Genomic DNA, 22,104 nt, shown 5'->3' with positions numbered 1-22,104 from the left:
TAAGTTTTTAACCCGAGGTACCACTGTATTGAAATACTGCCCCTCAATGAGGCCAAACTTAGACTCACAAAATGTTTAGGGGTATGCGTACCCCACCCCAGAAAAAAAGCACTGGGTACTGTTATGATTACCATGAATTTTGGAAAGGTCTGGGGAAAATCTGCTTTAGTAATATTAATTCATTTGATTAAGGCAAAAGAGGTTTTCACATACCAGGAATTAAAACTGGTAGTCAAATATTTTGTTTAGATCAATATTTTCAGCTGAGAAATTGGGTACAAAATTGATCTAAGAAAGGAAGCAACTTTTGAGAATACATTTCAGCAGGGAAAGGCAAAGATTGATACCTAAGATCTATAATGCATTGGTATATATTGATGGTTAAGATGGAATAAATATTGCAATAAATGGAAGGCAGAGTTATGGAAATGTATTCCAGCTGGGGCAGGGCGTGCCTGGGATGTGGGTATCTATATGAAAACAAAGTAAACATTTATCCTCTAAAGTAAGTTTGACCGAATCATTTTCAAATATGGGCCAGATGGTATATTAGGATTTTGGGGGTGTATTGCATTAGAAGCAGAAAAAAGTATCAATTTATTATTCATTGATGGTAACTAAACACTAAAAGTTCAAGATTGAAGAGAAAGAGCAAGTTCCAAAAGTGATAGACTGGGAGATGGTGTGTTAGAAAAACAAGAAAAGTTTGGGAGACTGAATTATTTTAAAGTATTATGCTAACATTAGGTTTCAGAGAATATAAATTGGAACAAAATAATATTAATTGCGTATGTATTTTTAGATAAAAATAATTAAGAGGAAGTTGTTTATAGCTGGGGCTATGATCAACTGTATTTATTGATATGTGTACTAAGATTTGTATATATATATGTTTTGTTTAGGTGTATGTAGAGTGATTTAAGTTCTTAAAACTTAAAAAAAAATATTTACACATCCATGGCACCACAACATCATACAAAACAAAATTACACAAAAGTGCTTTAACATAGACATAAGAATTCAGTGCAGAACAATTTACTACATGTTAAAATAGGGAAAAACACAAATACATAATAGAACAATAGAATTGTAGAGTTGGAATCCCCTGCAATGCAGGAATCTTTTGCCCAACGTGGGGCTCCAGCCCATAATAAGAGTCTCATGCTCTGCTGACTGAGAACTTGGATCCACTTAGCAACTACCACCAGGGGAAGTGTCCAAGTAATACAGTGCTACCTCAGGTTACATACACTTCAGGTTACATACGCTTCAGGTTACAGGCTCCGCTAACCCAGAAATAGTGCTTCAGGTTAAGAACTTTGCTTCAGGATGAGAACAGAAATCGTGTGGTGGCGGCGTGGTGGCAGCAGGAGGCCCCATTAGCTAAAGTGGTGCTTCAGGTTAAGAACAGTTTCAGGTTAAGAACGGACCTCCGGAACGAATTAAGTACTTAACCAGAGGTATCACTGTACATCTAACCAAAACATTTTCTGGAGAAGTGGCAGTTATATTACACCTCTCTGACCAGCCACTTGATGCAAGACCTTTTTCTTATCTGTCAAGTTGAGCAATGCCCTATTGCAATAGCTATAATAAATGCCGGGTGCTGGACTTGAATTGATTTCCTTTGTTTTGAACAAAGTGGAGTAGATATAAATTCTTACCACATCCTTGTATCTGCATACTTGGTCCCCCTGCTTTCACTCGCCGTTACCTTACATTTTTGCAAATGTTTTTCAGATAGAGCAAGGGTGATTCTTTGATGATATAATGTTATTGTTAAATGCATTTTTAAAAAATAGCGGGAGAGATTTGCCCGATGCTGTGTATGCACCAGACATCCAAAGCCCATTTAAAGCACATGACTTTCCCTAAAAAAATCCTGGGAACTGTAGCTTGTACTGAGAATTTTGCTCTGTGAGGGATAAACTACAGTTCCCAGAATTCTTTGAGGAAGTCACATGCTTTAAATGTATGGTGTGTATGCAATTTGGGATCTTGACTTTGGTAGTGCTCGGCTTTTGAGCAGAAGCTCAGTCACAGAGCATGTGCTTTTCCTGTAGATCAGGGATGGGGAACCTGTGGCCCTCCGGCGCTTGCTAGACTCAAGTTCCCATCACCCCTGACCATGCTGGCCAAGGCCCATGGAATTTGGAGTCCAACAACATCTGTAGAGCCACAGGTTCCCCACCCCTGCTGTAGAAGGACTCGGTTTCACTCCCTAGCGTTTACAGGTAATGGGTGGCAGGAAAGTCTTTTCTCCACCTGAGACCCTTTGGAACAGCTGCCAGTCAGAGTTGACGATATTGGCCTAGAGATAGACAAATGGTCTGATTCGGTATAAGGCAGCTTTGTATGTTCAAGGAGTTTTATAGTTAAACAGGGATTCAAATCTGAGTGATCCAAAATATTGGTTGGCTTTAGAAGCTGATTGCACAAGTTCATGGAGGATAATAAGTCTATCAGCAGCTACATGTCCCTGAATACCAGTTGCTGGGAACAGGAAGTTGCTGGGAGCAGGTTCTGCTTCCTAGACACACCTGCATGGAAACAGATTCTCTTTATCAAAAGGGGAACATTGTCTGTCTTGCCAGTGGGAAACAACAGAGCCCTGAGGCAACTTAAAGGCTCTTTGCGCTCCTTGTGATCAGTTCACCAGCTTATCTGTGCAGTGCTGTTATCATTCACTGTGTCTCCTGTGGTCTTCCTTAGCTGGGGGTTGTGGGGAGGGGGGGTTGTACATTTTGCATCGCCCTCTCATAATTGCATTATTCCAACGTTGCGTCAGAAATGCTGACTCACTATTTGGAAGAGGCTATAAAACAAATCAGTCATGGGTGTAGCCCAGGGAGGGGCGGGGTGGGGGGCAACTCCCCCCACCTAAATCAATAAAAGTTAATAAAAATACATAGCAAACTGAGGTTTTGCTCCCTCTGCCAACAAAAATCCTGGCTACGCCCATGAAATCAGTTGTTGATCTTTAAAATCACAACCAGGTGAAGAGTTGAAATTCGGAATGCAGTGGACCACTTTGTAATTCTCAGATGTTCCTCTTTGTTTGCTGTTCCACTAGAGGGAACACAGCTGTGATATTTAATTTGGATATGGGGAACCCATGGCCCCCAGCACTGTAACTGTTTTTAGTTCATGTTGTGAACTAACTTGGATCCCGCAATGGGAGGAAGGCAGGGTGTTGTGGTTGCAGTTGTTGTTGATGATGATGATGATACAGTATTATTATTATTACTACTGATTTATTAATTGCCTTCTAAACTACCGTCTCAAGGCAATTTACACATAAGAGAATTAAACCAGTTAAAATCTCGAAAGCAACAAATACATTTAAAACAAGACTAATACCCTAACAAGTGGTCACTTGTGGTACAGATCCATTTATCCAGCTGGGGAAGCCCATCAGAACAAAAATCTCCCCCCCCCCCAAGTAAGTGCATAAAGGGGGTGCCTGTCATCTTGACAGGAATGCTATTCCACAGAAGAGGGGCAGCCCAGCTGAAAGCCCTGGTCCATGTTGCTATGGGGCTGGCTTCTGAGAACTTTGGAACTTGCAGGAGATACTCTTTCACATCTCTCAGCAATCTTCTGGGTGTATAAGGGAAGAGGCAATGTCTCAGATAACTTGGTCCTCAACTGTTTAGGGCCTTCACCTTGAACTTGGCTTGGTAGCATATTGGCAGCCAGTGCAAACCCTGCAAGCAGGGAAATTAATTAATTAAGCTCCAACTCAACATCTTTGACCATTGACTAGGTTGTGTAAGGATAATGGGAGTTGTAAAGGTAAAGGTAAAGGGACCCCTGACCATTAGGTCCAGTCGTGACCGACTCTGGGGTTGCAGCGCTCATCTCGCTTTATTGGCCGAGGGAGCCGGCGTACAGCTTCCGGGTCATGTGGCCAGCATGACTAAGCCGCTTCTGGTGAACCAGAGCAGCGCACGGAAACGCCGTTTACCTTCCTGCCAGAGTAGTACCTATTTATCTACTTGCACTTTGACGTGCTTTCAAACTGCTAGGTTGGCAAGAGCAGGGACCGAACAATGGGAGCTCACCCTGTTGTGGGGATTTGAACCGCCGACCTTCTGATCGGCAAGTCCTAGGCTCTGTGGTTTAACCCACAGCGCCACCTGCGTCCCAATGGGAGTTGTAGTCAGCAACAAATGGAGGGTTACAGGTCCCTCTCCCAATAGTTTATTTGATAGTTTGACTAGATAAACACACACACACACACACACACACACACACACACACACACACCACACACACTTTGAATCAGATAAAATCAAATAAACCTAACTTGGTGACAACAAATGTCTGTGGCATCACAGACTGAGAGAAGCTGGATCAAACAGGTGGAGTTAAATAAGGGTGTGGAAGCCGTCCCTAGTGTTGCTTGACCTGCTTAGAGTAAAAAGGCTCTTTGTTTTTGACAGTGCCCAGCAGAGCTGGCTCTTTCCATGGGCGATGGCTGGGTTGAATTAGGTTTTAAGTAACCAGAGCAACACAATGAAAACACCACCCTGAGTCACTCCTACTGTATGCAAAGCAGCTCTGCCTAACCTCAGTGTGGCTTACAGTGCTGGGTGCTGACTTAAAGTTAGGGTGCTCTTTGCCCAGAGGAATCTTATAATATCCCAGGAGGCTTTTGCATAGTGTACGCTGGGAAAAGGCCACAGCTTAGCGATTGAGAAGATGCTTTGCAGGCCAAAGGGCCCAGGTTCAAATTCTGACACCTGTCCATTATTATTATTTCAGTACAGTCATAAAGGTAAAGGTAAAGGGATCCCTGAGCATTAGGTGCAGTCGTGACCGACTCTGGGGTTGCAGCGCTCATCTCACTTTATTGGCCGAGGGAGCCGGCGTACAGCTTCCGGGTCATGTGGCCAGCATGACTAAGCCACTTCTGGCGAACCAGAGCAGCGCACGGAAATGCCGTTTACCTTCCCGCCGGAACGGTACCTATTTATCTACTTGCACTTTGACGTGCTTTTGAACTGCTAGGTTGGCAGGAGCAGGAACCGAGCAACGGGAGCTCACCCTGTCGCGGGGATTCGAACCGCTGACCTTCTGGTCGGCAAGTCCTAGGCTCTGTGGTTTAACCCACAGCGCCAACCTTGGGTTAAATATGCTTCAGGTTGAGCGTTTTCAGGTTATGCTCTGTGGCGACCCGGAAGTAACGGAGCGCGTTACTTCCGGGTTTTGCCGCTCGCGCATGCGCAGATGCCCAAAATGACGTCACAGACATGCGCGAAAATGGTGAAATGCGACACACGCAGACGCACTGTCGCGTGTTATGTTCTACTCAGGATGCGAACGGGGCTCCGGAACGGATCCTATTCGCATCCAGGGGTACTACTGTATATTTAATTCTTGCTTTCCCTACAAAAGCGTCCCAAAGCAATGTGCAGTATAAAAACAACATGCAAACCAAATATAAGAGTGAGAATAAAACAAGAGCCCGTAACTGTTCCATCTGCTTTCGACTCCAGGAGGGACCACTTTTGCATCTGACCTCACCTGTCACTGGCATGTGAGCACTGGAAGGGCATCTGACCCTTGAGCTGGAAAAAGGCTCCGCTCCTCTGCTTAAATAGAAATATAGTAAATAAATTAAATAACAGGAAAGAGCAGAAGGAACATCAGAGAGGGTGGGTGAAAGGAAAGGAATTGTAGGTGGGGAGATCTGTTGCTTTCCGGTCTTCGCAGAGCCACCTGGTTGGCCACTGTGAGAACAAGATGGTGGACTAGTTGAGCTCTTGGCCTGATCCAGCGGCACTTTTCTTATGTTAAGCTCTACTATATAACTAATCCAAGTTTATGAAGCCTGAAAGACTGGAAAGGAGGACTGGATCTCTGGGGGATACCTGGCCAACCCTGTTCCAGAGGAAGGGCAGGGATATGATGCAGTTGAACAAAGCCTTCTTTGTGCTGCCCAGACTGAACTGAGTCATTTCTTTCGTTTTTATTTTCGCAAATTCTTTCCTTCTCTCTTAGCCCATCAGCATGGTGGAACACGCAGAGTTCTTGAAAGCCGGGAAGGAGCCTGGTCTTCAAATCTGGAGAATCGAGAAGTTTGACCTGGTCCCAGTGCCCAGAAATCTTTATGGGGATTTCTTCACCGGAGATGCCTACGTCATCCTCAACACCATCCGCCAGCGCAATGGGAACCTGCAATACGACCTTCATTTCTGGCTAGGTAAGGTTGGGGTTTTGTGCAGGGACCCCGCAGGTGGCTCAGGGTGAAGACTTGTTGAGAAATCAGTACAGGAAGCCTTTCACTTCCTATCCCTACCATTGCTAGGTAAAGGTAAAGGGACTCCTGACCATTAGGTCCAGTCGTGGACAACTCTAGGGTTGCGGCGCTCATCTTGCTTTATTGGCTGAGGGAGCCAGCATACAGCTTCCAGGCCACATGGCCAGCATGACTAAGCCACTTCTGGAGAACCAGAGCAGCGCACGGAAACACTGTTTACCTTCCTGCCAGAGCGGTACCTATTTATCTACAGTGGTGCCTCGCAAGACAAAATTAATCCGTTCCGTTTTTTCGTCTTGCGAAGCAACCCTATTAGTGGCTTAGCGGATTAGCGCTATTAAAGGCTTAGCAGCTATTAAAGGCTTAGCAGCTTTTAAAGGCTTAGCGGATTAGCGGCTAAAAGGCTATTAGCGGCTTAGCGGCTTAGAAAAAGGGGGGAAAGCGAAAAAAAATCGGAACACTCGCAAGACGTTTTCGTCTTGCAAAGCAAGCCCATAGGGAAGATCGTCTTGCGAAGCAGCTCAAAAACGGAAAACCCTTTCGTCTAGCGGGTTTTCCGTCTTGCAAGGCATTCGTCTTGCGGGGCACCACTGTACTTGCACTTTGAGGTGCTTTCGAACCACTAGGTTGGCAGGAGCTGGGACTGAACAATGGGAGCTCACCCCATCGCGGGGATTCGAACCGCCAACCTTCTGATCGGCAAGTCCTAGGCTCCGTGGTTTAACCAACAGCACCACCTGCGTCCCTTCTACCATTGCTACCATTCCATGATTTTAAACCTATCTCTGGTTGCTTTCTGCATTTTTAAAAACTTGTTTTATTGTTTTTATTGTATAATTGTAAATTTGCTGCCATGAAATTGAAATTGCTTTGGGGGAAGGGATGTAGTTCAGTGGCAGACAATCTGCTTTACATGCAGAATCCCCCAGTTTCAATCTGTGGCATCTCTAGGTAGGGCTGAGAACGTCCTCTGCCGAGATCCTGGAAAGTCACTATTGATCAGTGAGCTAGTTGAGGCAACTGTTTGACTCAGAATAAGGCAACTTCCTATGTTTCTAATATAGATGAATAAATTATTATTATTATTATTATTATTATTATTATTATTATTATTAATTCACCTCATTGCAATAATATGGCTATCAGTGAGTGCTAGCCATAGTGGCTATGCTTTGCCTCCACTGCTTCTGAAGACCAGTTGCTGGACACCAGTTGGTGGAAACCACATGAGGGGAGGTTGCTCTTGTGCTCAGGTCCTCCTTGAGGGGCTACCACAGGCATCTGGGTGGCCACTGAATAGTTGGGCCACGGGCCATATACAGTGGTACTTCTGGTTACAAACTTACTTCGTTCCGGAGGTCTGCTCTTAACCTGAAACCGCTCTTAACCTGAGGTACCACTTTAGCTAATGGGGCCTCCCACTGCCACTGTGCCACCGCAGCACGATTTCTGTTCTCATCCTGAGGTAAAGTTCTTAACCTGAGGTACTCTAGGTTAGCAGAATCTGTAACCCAAGGTGTTTGTAACCCGAGGTACTGCTGTATCCAATGGGCTCTTCTTATATTCTTCCTTTTCAAAAGTGCTGCATAGTTCATGGTTGTTTGTTTACTGACAATAAACCAAATCAGTGATTGATATATTCAAGGTTAAGGTTTACCTAGGAGTAACCCCTATTGAACTCGTTGGAGTTTATTTCTCAATAGGCATGCTTCTCTCTCCTTTTCTGATTCCTAGGGGACCAATGCAGCCAGGATGAGAGTGGATCCGCTGCCATTTTCACAGTGCAGCTGGACGATTACCTTGGTGGGAAGGCAATTCAGCACCGGGAGGTACAAGGGCATGAATCGTCCACTTTCGCAGGGTACTTCAAATCAGGCATCAAATACAAGGTGGGTGTATACAAGTTCAGTTCCTTGCTCGGTAGTACATCTGTACCTCATTAGCAAAAGTATTTCTGGACTGCCTGCCATCCAGGAATATAAATTCAAACCAGGTGATTTTTTTGATGAGCCCATCCTTGGAATCACAGAGCTCCCATTACTCCTTAATATTCCCCTAAATTATGGAATTGTTGGAGCTTCAGACCTGCCTGCGTTAAGTCTCCCAAAGCACAGGAGAGCTATGGGCGCTATTCTACTAGTAAGGATTTCTGTTTGCTCAACAGTTGGATCTGTTTTGTATAAATAGTTGCATATTTTAGGGGTTTTATCCTTGTTTTGAATATTGGTTTTTGTATGTCAGTTTCATGGGGTGTGGGGAGAGCAGGCAAACGTAACAAAAAATCTCAAGTTGTGCCATCTCCACTTGATCAGGCTTTTTTAGATGGCTAAATTGTACCTCAGGTTAAGAACTTAATTCGTTCTGGAGGTCTGTTCTTAACCTGAAACTGTTCTTAACCTGAAGCACCACTTTAGCTAATGGGGCCTCCCGCTGCTGCCACGCCGCCGGAGCACAATTTCTGTTCTCATCCTGAAGCAAAGTTCTTAACCTGAAGCACTATTTCTGGGTTAGCGGAGTCTGTAACCTGAAGCGTATGTTACCTGAAGCGTATGTAACCCGAGGTACCACTGTAGTTGAATTGCACGAACAACAACCTAGGGCATAGGTAGACAAACCAAGGCTCAGGGGCTGGATCCGGCCCAATCGCCTTATAAATCCAGCCCATAGATGGTCTAGGAATCAGCATGTTTTTATATGAGTAGGATGTGTCCTTTTATTTAAAATGCATCTCCGGATTATTTGAGGGGCCTGCCTGGTGTTTTTACATGAGTTGAATGTGTGCTTTTATTTAAAATGCATCTCTGGGTTCTTTGTGGGGCATAGGAATTTGTTCATTTCCCCCAAAAAACTATAGTCTGCCCCCCCCAAGGTCTGAGGGACAGTGGACTGGCCCCTGCTGAAAAAGCTGGCTGACACCTGTCCTAGTGTGTGTGTGAACTGACACACCACCCTTCTCAGCTATCTGCATTTGACAATTTGCTATCCTCCTCCTCTCACCTTGCAAAACTCTTGCTAAGACAATCTCACAGAAAGGTCACAGCTCATCCTCTTCATTTACATTTCCCTGTAAACAGGGAATATTTACAATACTCAAGCCTGACCCCAAGAATCCACAGACAACAACAAGGATGAAGTGTGTTTATACAGCTGTTGTGTAAGCTTACGAAGAATAAAAAGGGCATGCAGTGCAGACTTTTAAAGCCACAGTGTCCATTTCTCCCAGAATAAATGCAGCAATTATAGAAGGAAATGATAAATAGATAAAGAGGTACATTTGAGGTTCCTCCAGACTGACAGTATTTTGTAGGAGGGAAACAAGTGCATATCAAGGAAATTTAGGATTAAGGAATTAAAGTGCCCTGGTGCCCTGGAGCTATAAGCCCACTATGAAAAAGAAAATTATTTATTTATTTATTTATTTATTTATTTATTTATTTATTTATTTATTTATTTTTGTGATTAGGAATGGGCTCCTCCAGAGGATCTGTTTCTTGAGCATTCTTCTTGATTTGCTTGCACAAAGCTTATTAAATTATACCTGGTTTATATCTGAATTCTACATGGCCAAGAACTTCCATCCTGATTTGCTTGTGGGTGCTTAATTTTCCCATGAAGCATGCATTAATCCAACACTTTCCCCTGTGCATGTTAGCATTTCCTCATCATTTCCCGTGCTTTAAAAATTGAAATTCCTTGTTGGATTTTTTTTGTGCTGGGCAGTGTTTCTCATACTTGGGTCTTTAGCTGTTTGTTGTCGGACTACAGTTCCCATCATTCCTATCTAGCAGGGAGTTGGTAGTTCAACAACAGCTGGAGAACCATGCTTGAAAAACACTGTACTGGGGTGACAGAACACTTTGATCTACTTTAATTGCGCAAACCTGAATTTCTCCTTCAAAATAGGGACAGTCTACAGGCAGTCAAAGTGACAAGGAAATGCACTGAAAGGTGTGGAATGAATGTTTAAATGGGAAGACGTATAACCACCATGCAAGCAAATAAGGATGAATGCTCTTTGACATATAACTCCTGCAAACAACTTAGAACAGACACTTAATAAAGACAAGATATAATCAGACCTCTTCATTTCAGGATAAATTCTCATTGAATAGGTTGTCTGCAGCAACTGTTACTCAGCTGCTAGGGACAGCTTTCTCATTGTGATGCTAATCTGTCTGAGACTCAGGTAGACCCAAGCAAGGTGTTCAGCTTGGTGGATGGCCAGTCAAATTGTTTCTTTGTTCTTCTAGGCTGGTGGCGTGGCTTCTGGCTTCCGCCACGTGGTTCCCAATGAAGTGACTGTCCAGAGACTCCTTCAGGTCAAAGGAAGGCGAACTGTACGTGCTACAGAGGTGCCCGTCACCTGGGACAGCTTCAACACCGGTGATTGCTTCATCTTAGATCTGGGCCAGGTGTGTTCTGTTTCGTTAAACAAACAAACAAACAAAACTTATTATTTTTCCTTAGGTAGGAATATCTAAATCTGTCAATTTCAGTTTCTCTCAGTTTCTTACATTTTTGCTAGTCTTAATTTCAGTTTTCCACAAATCAACATCAGTTTGTATTAAAAAAAAGTCTCTTGAACATTTCAATTAGCATTTTATTGAAAAATTCTAATATACACATTTTTCAAAGCCGTTTTCCCATACATAATGCATTCTTGTTTCTTACTTTCACATTTTTATACACACCTTTTTTACACACTTTTCAAAACACATTTTTATACACACTTTACCTCAGAATATGCATTTTTTTTGGTATGTTACATGTCTGGAAAACTGCACTGCAAAATTCAGAGAAGAGTGAATTTTGAAGGATAGTTGTATTCCGGTTCACACATTTTTTCAGAAAGTAAAAATTAAGTAGATTCACCTTTAAATGTGAACTGGATCTAGTTTTTCCACCACCCCAATGCATCTCTGAACCAGAACATGATACTTTTTTGAGTTTCCCTGGTTCTGTTCTGGTCCCTTTTGTTATGGGGCATGAAAAGACTTGGAGGAAATAATAACATGTGGTCAGTCCATCCATGCTTGATACGAATGTGTCCTGCCAAGCAAGCACATTTTCCTAGCTGATTGTACAAACTGCTCAGCTCCAACCTGAAGCTAGCTTTGCCTGTGACACATTCCCAGTTTGAGGGCAGGCACAGGCTTAAAGTGGACACAACTGGTCTGGCCCCCTCAGATAAATTATTTTGTTATTTTGTTATATTGCTGATTTTGTGGAAGCTACTTTGAACTGTGGAGAACTGTGGTGTTGTCAATAATCCAATCATTACCTTATTTTGGCTGTGACCTGGTTCGCGCATAACACTAAACTATGGTTTATAAAAACTATGGTTTATAGTTATGTGTGAACGGTGGTTTGTTAGCTTTGATTGCTCATTCATAAACCTCTGTTTATAAACCTTAAAAAGGTAAAGGTAGCCCTGACCATTAGGTCCAGTCGTGGACAACTCTGGGGTTGCGGTGCTCATCTCACTTTATAGGCCAAGAGAGCTGGTGTTTGTCCGCAGACAGCTTCCAGCTCATGTGGCCAGCATGACTAAGCCGCTTCTGGCGAACCAGAGCAGCGCACGGAAATGCCGTTTACCTTCCCGCCAGAGCGGTACCTATTTATCTACTTGCACTTGGCGTGCTTTTGAACTGCTAGGTTGGCAGGAGCAGGGACCAAACAACAGGAGCTCACCCCGTCGCGGGGATTCAAACTGCCGGCCTTTTGATCGGCAAGCCCTAGGCTCAGTGGTTAACATTAATCATAGCTTAGTATTGTTTCATGTTCTCATTGGTGTTTTCAACCGTTATGTGGCATGGTTTAAGTGATCAGCTGCCAGGTGCCTCAGTTTTAACTGCAGTTCATTAAACCATGGTTCACATTAACCACGGTCTAATGGTATGTGAGTACAAGGTCACTTCTTTGCATCATAAGAAATCTGACTCCCACTTCCCGCTATACAGTCATAGTATTTGCCTCTTTAACCTCCTTCTTTCTGTGCCCTGCAGAATATTCACCAGTGGTGTGGCTCACAAAGTAACAGGTTTGAAAAGCTGAAGGCCACCCAAGTCGCCAAGGGGATCCGGGATAACGAGAGAAGTGGACGCGCAAGGGTCTATGTCATAGATGACGGTGCTGAGCGGGAAGAGATGCTGCAGGTCCTGGTCTATTTACTTTCTCACAAATCCATACGTGCTACTCAGCTGCAATCCTATATGCAGTTACTTGGGCGTAAACCTATCACAGGGAAACTTACTTCTGAGTAACTATGTGGGGTCAAGGTATATGCTTTGCAGAGAATCCCTGACTAGATTTTGCAGGGAACTTAAACGCAGTTGCCATTTCTGCCTATTTGCTTGCATCAGCAGAGGGATGGGGCATTCTGTTAATTTCCCAATCTCCCTTGTGGAAGTCCGGTTGAGGGTCCTACAGATTAAAATCCAGCCTCTTCTGAATTTCAGTGCTCTTCACCAAAAGTGGTGGGTGAGAGAAAATGGGGCAGTGTTGCTACGTGCACAAAGGTACCGTTTCAGCATGTTTTTGTTAATCGAAACATGAAAGGTTCAGAGCCCAGTTGATGGTGAGTGTTTAAGAGCTGCTGCGTCCCACCAACCCCTTGCACATTCAGTAAAACTGCACTGGGATACTGTAGGAGAGGTTTGAATTCTGAATTTTTATAACAACAACAATTTATTATTTATGCCCCACCCATCTGGCTGGGTTTCCCCAGCCACTCTGTGTGGCTTCCAACAGAATATTAAAATACAATAATCTGTTGAACATTAAAAGCTTCCCTAAACAGGACTGCCTTCAGATGTCTTCTAAAAGTATGGTAGTTGTTTTTCTCTTTGACATCTGGTGGGAGGGTGTTCCACAGGGCGGGTGCCACTACCGAGAAGGCCCTCTGCCTGGTTCCCTGTAGCTTTGCTTCTCGCAATGAGGGAACTGCCAGAAGGCCCTCGGCGCTGGACCTCAGCGTCCGGGCAGAACAATGGGGTGGAGACGCTTCTTCAGGTATACTGGACCGAGGCCATTTAGGGCTTTAAAGGTCAGCACCAACACTTTGAATTGTGCTTGGAAACGTACAGGGAGCCAATGTAGGTCTTTCAAGACCGGTGTTATGTGGTCTTGGCGGCTGCTTCCAGTCACCAGTCTAGCTGCTGCATTCTGGATTAGTTGTAGTTTCTGGGTCACCACAGAGGAGGAAGGTAAACAATCCTGCTTCTGGGCATCCCATGGGCATCTGGTTGGCCACTGTGAGAACAGGATGTTGGAGTAAATGCACCCCATCCTTCTCCCTGCTGAGTTCCAATAGGGCAGGCATGTCCAACTCCCAAGAGACTGCGATCTACTCCCAGTATATAAAAAACTGGCAGTGATCTACCCATTGTCACTGGAGGGAGGAGAAGCGTGCGTGGGGTGGGTGGATTGCCCAGAGTTGTTGAGCCCAGAGTTGTTTGTTGAGCTTTTTGGGGGTAGGGTTGCCCAGAGCTCTTCAGCTTTTATTTGTTAAGTTTTGGTAAACTTTATTTAATCCCCAAATTGATAAGGGTCCCACAACCTACCAGGATCAGCCAGGGATCTACCGGTAGATCGCCATCTACTGGTTGGACATGCCTGTACTGGGGCAACATTGCGACTTAAGGAGGGAACTTGCAACCAGTACCACTCCCTGGACTGTTTGCTAACATGAAGGCTGGGAGGCAGGGTGCTGGCTGAGGGCAGACTTCAGTTGGTAGGGCAATGCCCCATTTGCCTTAGTGGACCAGCCTCCCCTGTCAAAGCCATGCCCTAAAATTAGCCTTTGCACTGGTTGATTTCCATAAGGTTTTGAATTTGGCTTCTCCTTCCTGCCCTCTCCATTTCCCACAACTATCCTCTTGTGCAACAGGCATAAATCAGGGTTAAAAAAAGAGAGTAAAATGACTATTTTTCCATGTGGGATCCTGTTTATTTCTTCAGTTAAAGCATCTGGTGAGCAGAGAGCCTGTTTAGTCAGCATCCACTCCTCTAGAAACTTTTATATATTATTATTAATAATTTTTTGCGTGTTTGCTTTTCAGGTCCTGGGACCCAAGCCCACCCTGCCAGCAGGCACTACTGATGACGGTGCAGCTGACGCAACCAACCGAAGGCTGGCTAAGCTGTACAAGGTATAACAAGATACAGATGGCCAGTGAGCCAGAGGGAGGGAGCCCTATGAAACAGTGGAGAGAGACAGCGCTCAAAGCAGTATTTGGGGGTGTTTTTTTTATCTCCCAGGGAGAACAAAGAGCTGTTTCAGCATTGCCTGTCAATGACTGGCTTTGGCTAGAGTGCATGGCGGGAACAGTGTCAACGCCATGAATGCCAAACCACCCAATAAGCTGAACTTTCATTTTATTTTATTTTTTCATTTTGCTTTTGCAATAGAAACCTGTCCAATGGAGTACTGTATAACCAAAAATATTAAGATAAGTGGAACCTGCAGCAAAATGTTGCAGAATATCCTCATCCCTTAACAGAAGTGTTGGATGTGTGTGAGAGAGTTTATACTGTGCCATTTAGTTGTTTAGGGTTCCAGACAGCTGGATGTGCATTCTTCCAGAAGACTAGAAGGCCACATTTACACCGTACGTTTAAAGCACTATCAGTTTTAACAGCCATTGCTCCCCACAAAGAATCCTGGGAAATGTGGTTTGTTCAGGGTGCTGAGAGCTAAATGTACTTAAGCTTTGTTTTAATCAGGGTTGGCTGACTGGGGTTAAGCCAACACATTTGTGGAGGAGGAGATTTGAGCCGTGAAAAGGAGAGAAGTGGCAGTATTTGTGAGAGAGGACAGTGGAGATGAAATGTGGTAGCTGGCTAGAGGGCCTCTTCAGACTGCTTTTGGGTTTTTTTAGTGGGTGGGTGTATTCTGCCACATGTCATTAATGCAATAATAGGTTTGTATCAAACTGAATTTCAATCAGAGTAGACCCACTTCAATTAACGGACCTAAGTTAGTCATGCCCATTAATTATGGCTGGTCTACTCTGAGTAGGACTAATGCTGGACACACCCCAAGAATAACAATCTGTTCTGCTGTACTGTTACAGGTATCCAACGGCGCAGGGAATATGGCAGTCTCTCTGGTGGCTGATGAGAATCCATTCTCTCAATCAGCCCTGAGCTCAGATGATTGCTTCATTCTTGACCATGGCACTGATGGCAAAATCTTTGTCTGGAAAGGTAAAAGGAGAGAGATATACAAAAGTCATATGGCTGACACAGGCCATGTTCACACCACACACTTAAAAGTGCTGGTATAACACTTTAAACTGTTGTGGCTTCCCAAAGCGTGTTGGGAGCTGTAGGAGCTGTTAGGTGACCCCTATTCACCTCAGAGAGCTACAATTCCCAGAGTTGGTTTAAGAACCAACTCCTCTTCCCAGGAATTGTAGCTCTCTGAGGAGAATAGGTGTTGCCTAACAACTCTCAACACCCTTAACAAACTGCAGCTGCTTTGAGGGGAGACCATGAATGTTTAAAGTGCCATCATTGTGCTTTAAATGTATGGTCTCTGTGTGTGCTAGCGAAATACATGCGGCTGGGGAATCTGGGGTGGGTTCTCAAGTTCTATGGAGAGTGTGCCTTATTGTTTTGTTGCAGGGGTGTGAATTTTCTATAGGGGTTAATAGGCAGCATTAAAAACACATAAACACACTCACTGTAAACAAAAGAATGAGTGTACAACAGATTTGAGGAACCTGTGGTCTTCCAGATGTCATTGAACTCCAGCTCCCATCAGTCTCAGTGGGCATGGCTGATGGAGGTTGGAGTCAAACATCTGGAGGGCCAAAAGTTCCTAATTCCTGGTGTACCAAGAAACACACCACCTGATAATATTACTTTATGCACTTCTCCAACTTGATGCTACATTGAGGGATTGTGGAGGGTGCTGTTTGTTTATTTGTTCAGGTTTATTTTAAAAAATTATCCCACTTTTCTTTTTGAAGAAACTCATACTAAATGCCATTTTTGGCAGAAAATTTAAATGTATTGTCACATCTAACTTGAGGGGAGAAATTGGTGAGGGTGTGTGGAACAGCATAAGGCCTTGCCACTAGACAAGATTTGAAGGTATAATTAAAAGATGGCAAATAGTTATTTCATTGGTTGCTTATAAATTTTCCCACCATGGTTTGTGTGCATGCACACACATATTTTTTGCTGCAGGCCTCAAAATGTCTTCATGTATTTAAATTTTATCTATTATTATTATTATTATTATTATTATTATTATTATTATTGATTTATACCCCACCCATCTGGCTGGGTTTCCCCAGCCACTCTGGGTGGCTTCCGACAAAAGATTAAAAATACATTAAAACATCAGTCGTTAAAACCTTCCTTAAACAGGGCTGCCTTCAGATGTCTTCTAAACGTCAGACACTTGTTTATTTCTTTGACATCAGAAATACATTCTGCCTCATATGATTGATTTTTTTTTGCCTCAGAAATATGTTCTGTCTCACATACTTGAATTTGTGCCTGAAGCACAAAATGTCCACGTGAAGGACTTCTAAGACCCTTCCCCTTTAAAAAATCACTCCATCTGGTAGCAAATTTTATATTCTCTTTTAATGTATATCTATCTTCACTCACTCCTGTTGCTAACTTGAAGGTAAAAATGCCAATGCTGAGGAAAGGAAGGCTGCCTTGAAAACCGCCGCAGAATTCATCACCAAGATGGGTTATCCCCGACACACACAGGTAAGGATACAAGAAAAGTTATCCATAGACTTCCTTCTGTTATAGCAGGGATGAGGAACCTGTGGTCCTCCAGGTGTTGTTGGATTTCAGCTCCCATCAGCTCCAATAGCCAGGGCCGGCTCACCCTTGAGGTGGGGTGAAGCAACTGCCTCAGGTAGCAGAAGCCCCTGAGGCGGCACTCCTACAGGCACACCATTCACCGCCACCCCAGTCAGTGGTGGAGAAGTGGCACCAGCAGCAGCGCCGATTTCCAGTGATATCTCACAAGATCTTACTAAAATCTCATGAGATCTCAAAGAGTGCGAGTCATCTCACAGGATTTTGACAAAATCTCGTGATATTGTGATGGAAATCAGCAGTGGAAGTGGCACAGAGGCAGTGCTGGTGGGGGGGGGCACAACAGCAGTGCCAGCTGAAGAGGTGATGGGGCACATGATCCAGCAGAGCAGGGTGGCACTTTCCATTTCCCCCATTTTCCATGTTGTACCCCAAGTGACAAAATGGGACACACCACCCCTGCCAATAGTCAGCATAGTCAGTGGGCAGAGATTCTGGGAGTTGTAGTCCACTAGCAGCTGGAGGGCCACCAGTTCCCCACCCAAGTTAAGGAATGAGGTTAGGATTCATGGAAGGTAAGTGGGAAAAAGAGATGTTGCAGAAAACACACAAGGTTCAATTCAAAGCAAGATGTGGGAGGGCTGAAATGGGATGGTTGGTTCTCAAACCAGGCTTAAGGAAGGTTTGTTGAGTTTTGGTTGATTTCTTCAGTTGACAAACCATGAATTGCGATTGTCCAGTAAGCCAGAATGTGAAACTATGGTTTGAATTTGACTTTCAATGCTTTTATACTAACCCTGGTTTGCGGTGATGTTTACATTGTCATAGCTTGATCGCCACATAGATTGCTGGTAAGTAAAGGGAGTGAAGTTAAGAGCCTAAGGGTTGAGATGACAGAATACAAAAGACGACTAACAAGGTTAAACCATGGTTTGCTTTGGGTGCATATGGAACCTCAAACGACGGTTTGCCATGCTGTCTAAATTGAGCCTATGTGGCTCAATAGCTACAGAACTGCACTGAGGCCTAGTGTCAAGAATAAATTGTGCTGATAAAGCTTTTTAAAAAAAGAACACTAAATAAATACAATTCTGTCCCAGTTTGGCTTCAGCTGAGACCATTCCATCTCAGGATACTTTCTTTGTTTCAGATCCAAGTCCTTCCAGACGGTGGCGAGACTCCTCTGTTCAAGCAATTCTTCAAGAATTGGCGTGACAGGGACCAGACAGAGGGCATGGGCGTGGGCTACATCAATTCTCACGTGGCCAAGATTGACAACATTCCTTTCGATGCTGCCACACTACACACCTCCCCAACAATGGCAGCTCAGCATGGCATGGAAGATGACGGCACTGGAAACAAACAGGTAAGTGGGGGAGATGGTGGTTATGCAAAATCGTCACTCTATTAGGCAAAAGGATCTATCCAGCATTTGGCAGCTCAGGACTCCGAGCAAGAAAGAGAAAAGCTGAGTGTGTATTGTACTGCAGTCAGTGAGTACAACAAGAGAGAGTATTGTTATGATTTGGGGGGTCAGTGTGAATGATACCTTAGGTCCCTTCCAAATCTGTGATGTTGCGTATGGGGGGTAGAATACATAAGTTAAGTTAATGGCTTTGGCTGGCCAGTTAAGTGCTGTGAAGTCTTGAAGAGGATGCCATAGAGATAAATGGGTTGGCCTTTTCCCGCCTCACCTGGCTGGAGGCCATGGTCATCCTAGGAGGAAGAAGAAACTGACCAAGGAAGGCTGTCTAAGAAGTGACGAGTTGTGTGAGTGAGTTTTGGCTAATGTTGGAAGTGGAGACAGAGAGCAATGTTTTGCTCCGTGCTGAACCTAAGCTGTTGACTGGGGGCTTCGCTGGAAACCTAACAGGGAATTGAGACCTGTTGGGGTGTTAATTCTGTGGGCCCCTCCATCCTGTGCTCAGGTTGTGTATATGTGTAAATAAAGCCACCTCTCCTAAAGATGTCTCCATTGGCCTCTCCTGTGGCTGATCTCCACCCACTGCAATTCCTAGACATGCTGTCTTCACTGGTAGCTTGGGTCCTTTGGGACTGGGAGGACAGAAGGCAGGGAGCCCCACAGTAGGTGGCGCCAGAGCCAGTGATAGGCAGAGTCTCCTCATTTGAACATTGCCTGCATCATCCTCCCTGCTGAGTTCTACAAGGGCAGCACTGGAACTAAGGACAAGGAAGCAGGCAGCAGGGCCACCCCCTGGACTAGTAAGTTGAAAGCCAGGCAGGTGGAGGCTAGCTGAGAGCAGACTGTGGCTGGTGGGGCACTGCCTTGATCCTGGAGGCAGATCACTGCCATTTCCGATAAGTAGCCATCAGTAACCTTTTTTTCCTCCCTTAATCTGCCTCATCTTCTTTTAAAGCCGTGAGTTTGCCATTTGAACCATCCATCAAAGTTGGCAACTTTCAAAGCATTCTAAGTCATAGCCACAGCATACATTAAAAGCGCATGGCTTCCCTTAAAGAATCCCAGAAACCATAATTAGTATCTCTGTGAGGAGTAAACTACAGTTCCCAATATTATTTTGGGATTGGGGAAGCCATCACTGTTGAAATTGCTATAAATGCACTTCAAATATGTGGTGCAAATATACCTGTCCATACACCTGTCTCTCGCTTTCCTTACTCCTTTCACTTACATAATATGTATGTCTTCGTTTATTATTTCAAGAAGCTGGAACTCATTCCACCAATGGGCTCTTGTTTGCCATTTATCTGATTTGGATGCCATTTCTCTTCTCTCTCTCTCCCACCCCCCCTTTCAGATCTGGAGAATAGAAGGTTCTGCCAAAGTCCCAGTGAGTCCCTCAAATTACGGACAATTCTATGGTGGGGACAGCTATATCATCCTGTATGATTACAGACATGGTGGAAAACAAGGCAAAATCATCTACACTTGGTATGATAACTTTTTTTCTTATTAGTATTTTTTTTTTATTAAGACAAATTTTGCCCTCCAGATGTTGCTGAACTGCATCTCTCATCAGCCACAGCAAGCATGGCCAATGTCCAAGGTTGATGGGAGTTATAGCTCAGTAACATCTGGAGGACCAAAGCTTCCCCACACCAGATTTAAGGTTTTCTAACTCATAACAATACGGGACGCGGGTGGTGCTGTGGGTTAAACCATGGAGCCTAGGACTTGCTGATCAGAAGGTCAACGGTTCGAATCCCTGCGACGGGCTGAGCTCCCGTTGCTCGGTCCCTGCTCCTGCCAACCTAGCAGCTCGAAAGTACACCGAAGTGCAAGTAGATAAATAGGTACCACTCCGGCGGGAAGGTAAATGGCGTTTCCATGTGCTGCTCTGGTTCACCAGAAGCGGCTTAGTCATGCTGGCCACATGACCCAAAAGCTGTATGCTGGCTCCCTCGGCCAATAAAGCGAGATGAGCGCTGCAACCCCAGAGTCTGTCATGACTGGACCTAATGGTCAGGGGTCCCATTACCTTTACCTAACTCATAACAACATAAGAAGAGCCTGCAGGATCAAGTCAGAGCCCATCTGTTCCAGCATCCTGTTCTCACAAATGGCCAACCAGGTGCCCCAGCAGGAAACGTGCAAGCAAGACCTGAGCACAAGAGTCCTCTCTCCTTCTTCAGCTTCCAGAAACCAGTATTCAGAAGCACATAACCTCTGCTCATGGAGGCACAAAATAACCATCATGCCATCATTGATAGACTTATCCCACATCATTTTTTAAAGCCATCCAAGTTGATAGCCATCACAGTGGGAACAAGTTCCACAGCTGAACTTTCATTGTGCATAGAAGTACTTTCTTTTATATTTCCAGAAACTTCCAACGTTAAGCTTCATTGGATGTTCACAAGTTTCTGGTGTTTTGAGAGAGGGAGAAAAGCTTTATTTTATATAACGTCTATTGTGTTACTGCTTACTCCCCTTACTCTCTAGACTAAAAAGCTCCGAACTGGTTTCCAACAAATGTTTCCAAAGTGGTGTAAAAAAGGAATATAAAAAACCCCTACATATATAGCAAAAAAACAAATAAATGTGTACATAACCTTAACAAAAAGTTATTGAAAGCATCAAATTACACAAATAGTATTTATAATATAAAATGACCAAGTTGCTTTCAGAAAAAGCCATTTTTAAACGGTAAGTTTTTAATCATCAACTAAAAGCAAAAATGCTAGGTGGTTGTCCGTTCGATTCTACATGCACACCATAAATATAGATTTCTATGATACCACTTGAATAGCCATGACTTTCCCCAAAGAGTCTTGAGAACTGTTGTTCTTTAAGGGTACTGAGAGTGGTTAGAAGACCTCTATTCCCTTCACAGAGCTGCAAGAGCTGCATGCAATCCCCAAAGGATTACCCCTTGAGAGGAAAAAGGTTCCCCAATTATGCTGTGTACACTCATATTTTTGCCCTTTGTTTTTTCAGGCAGGGCGCTGATTCCACCCAAGATGAAGTCGCAACCTCTGCTTTCCTTACTGTCCAACTGGATGAGGAGCTGGGAGGCACTGCAGTGCAGGTATTCCCATCTGGGCCAGCCCATGTGGCTTAACTAAAGATGGGTTCAGTTAGATTGAGCCAAAATAAGGGGACAAGAAACGAAACAGATCTGTTAAATGCCAGAGCTGTAACATGCTCCAAGAGATGATGAGACTATGCACCTGTGAACATTCAGGTTTTAATACTACAGGACTACTTTTGAGACTGCTTTCATGCGGTGCAAAGTACACATATGTGAAAAAATCCAAAACTTTTAATTGGAGCAAATGAGAGTGCTAACAATATAAGATGAAAGGTTGCCATACGTCTGTAATTTCCTGGACATACCTGGAATATCACAGATGGAAGCAGTGTCCAGGCAAAAATTGGCCAAATGTCTGGGAAAATCCGGACGTATGGCAACCCATGTCGGTGGTGTTGTTTTTGCCGATTTTCCTTAAAAGTAGCTAAAAGCTAAAGGTTTTGTGTCTGATTTTTCACTTTTTGAAATATGGCAACCCTATAAGATGAAACCTGAATGTTGAGCAGATATTTCAATAAAATTTGTCTGCCCAGATCA

General features: G+C 44.1%; 1 protein-coding gene across 2 annotated transcripts in view; it reads left to right on the top strand.

Annotated features, from left to right (window-relative positions):
• The window catches only part of GSN (gelsolin), a 61,293-nt gene that overhangs the window by 32,290 nt on the left and 6,899 nt on the right, over positions 1–22,104 (top strand). For both annotated transcript variants that reach the window (XM_083485832.1, XM_083485831.1), the window contains exons 2-11: positions 6,007–6,208; positions 8,000–8,154; positions 10,516–10,677; positions 12,271–12,420; positions 14,326–14,415; positions 15,340–15,472; positions 16,908–16,996; positions 18,204–18,419; positions 19,834–19,967; positions 21,474–21,564. In XM_083485832.1, the coding sequence (XP_083341958.1) occupies positions 6,016–6,208; positions 8,000–8,154; positions 10,516–10,677; positions 12,271–12,420; positions 14,326–14,415; positions 15,340–15,472; positions 16,908–16,996; positions 18,204–18,419; positions 19,834–19,967; positions 21,474–21,564 (1,413 nt within the window). In that variant the 5' untranslated portion in view covers positions 6,007–6,015. The remainder of the gene's footprint in view (positions 1–6,006; positions 6,209–7,999; positions 8,155–10,515; positions 10,678–12,270; positions 12,421–14,325; positions 14,416–15,339; positions 15,473–16,907; positions 16,997–18,203; positions 18,420–19,833; positions 19,968–21,473; positions 21,565–22,104) is intronic.

The sequence above is a fragment of the Podarcis liolepis genome (genome assembly GCF_965112155.1).
Source record: "Podarcis liolepis genome assembly, chromosome: Z".
NCBI classification, from domain to species: Eukaryota; Metazoa; Chordata; class Lepidosauria; order Squamata; family Lacertidae; genus Podarcis; species Podarcis liolepis.
This window is presented reverse-complemented; position numbering and strand designations above follow the sequence as displayed.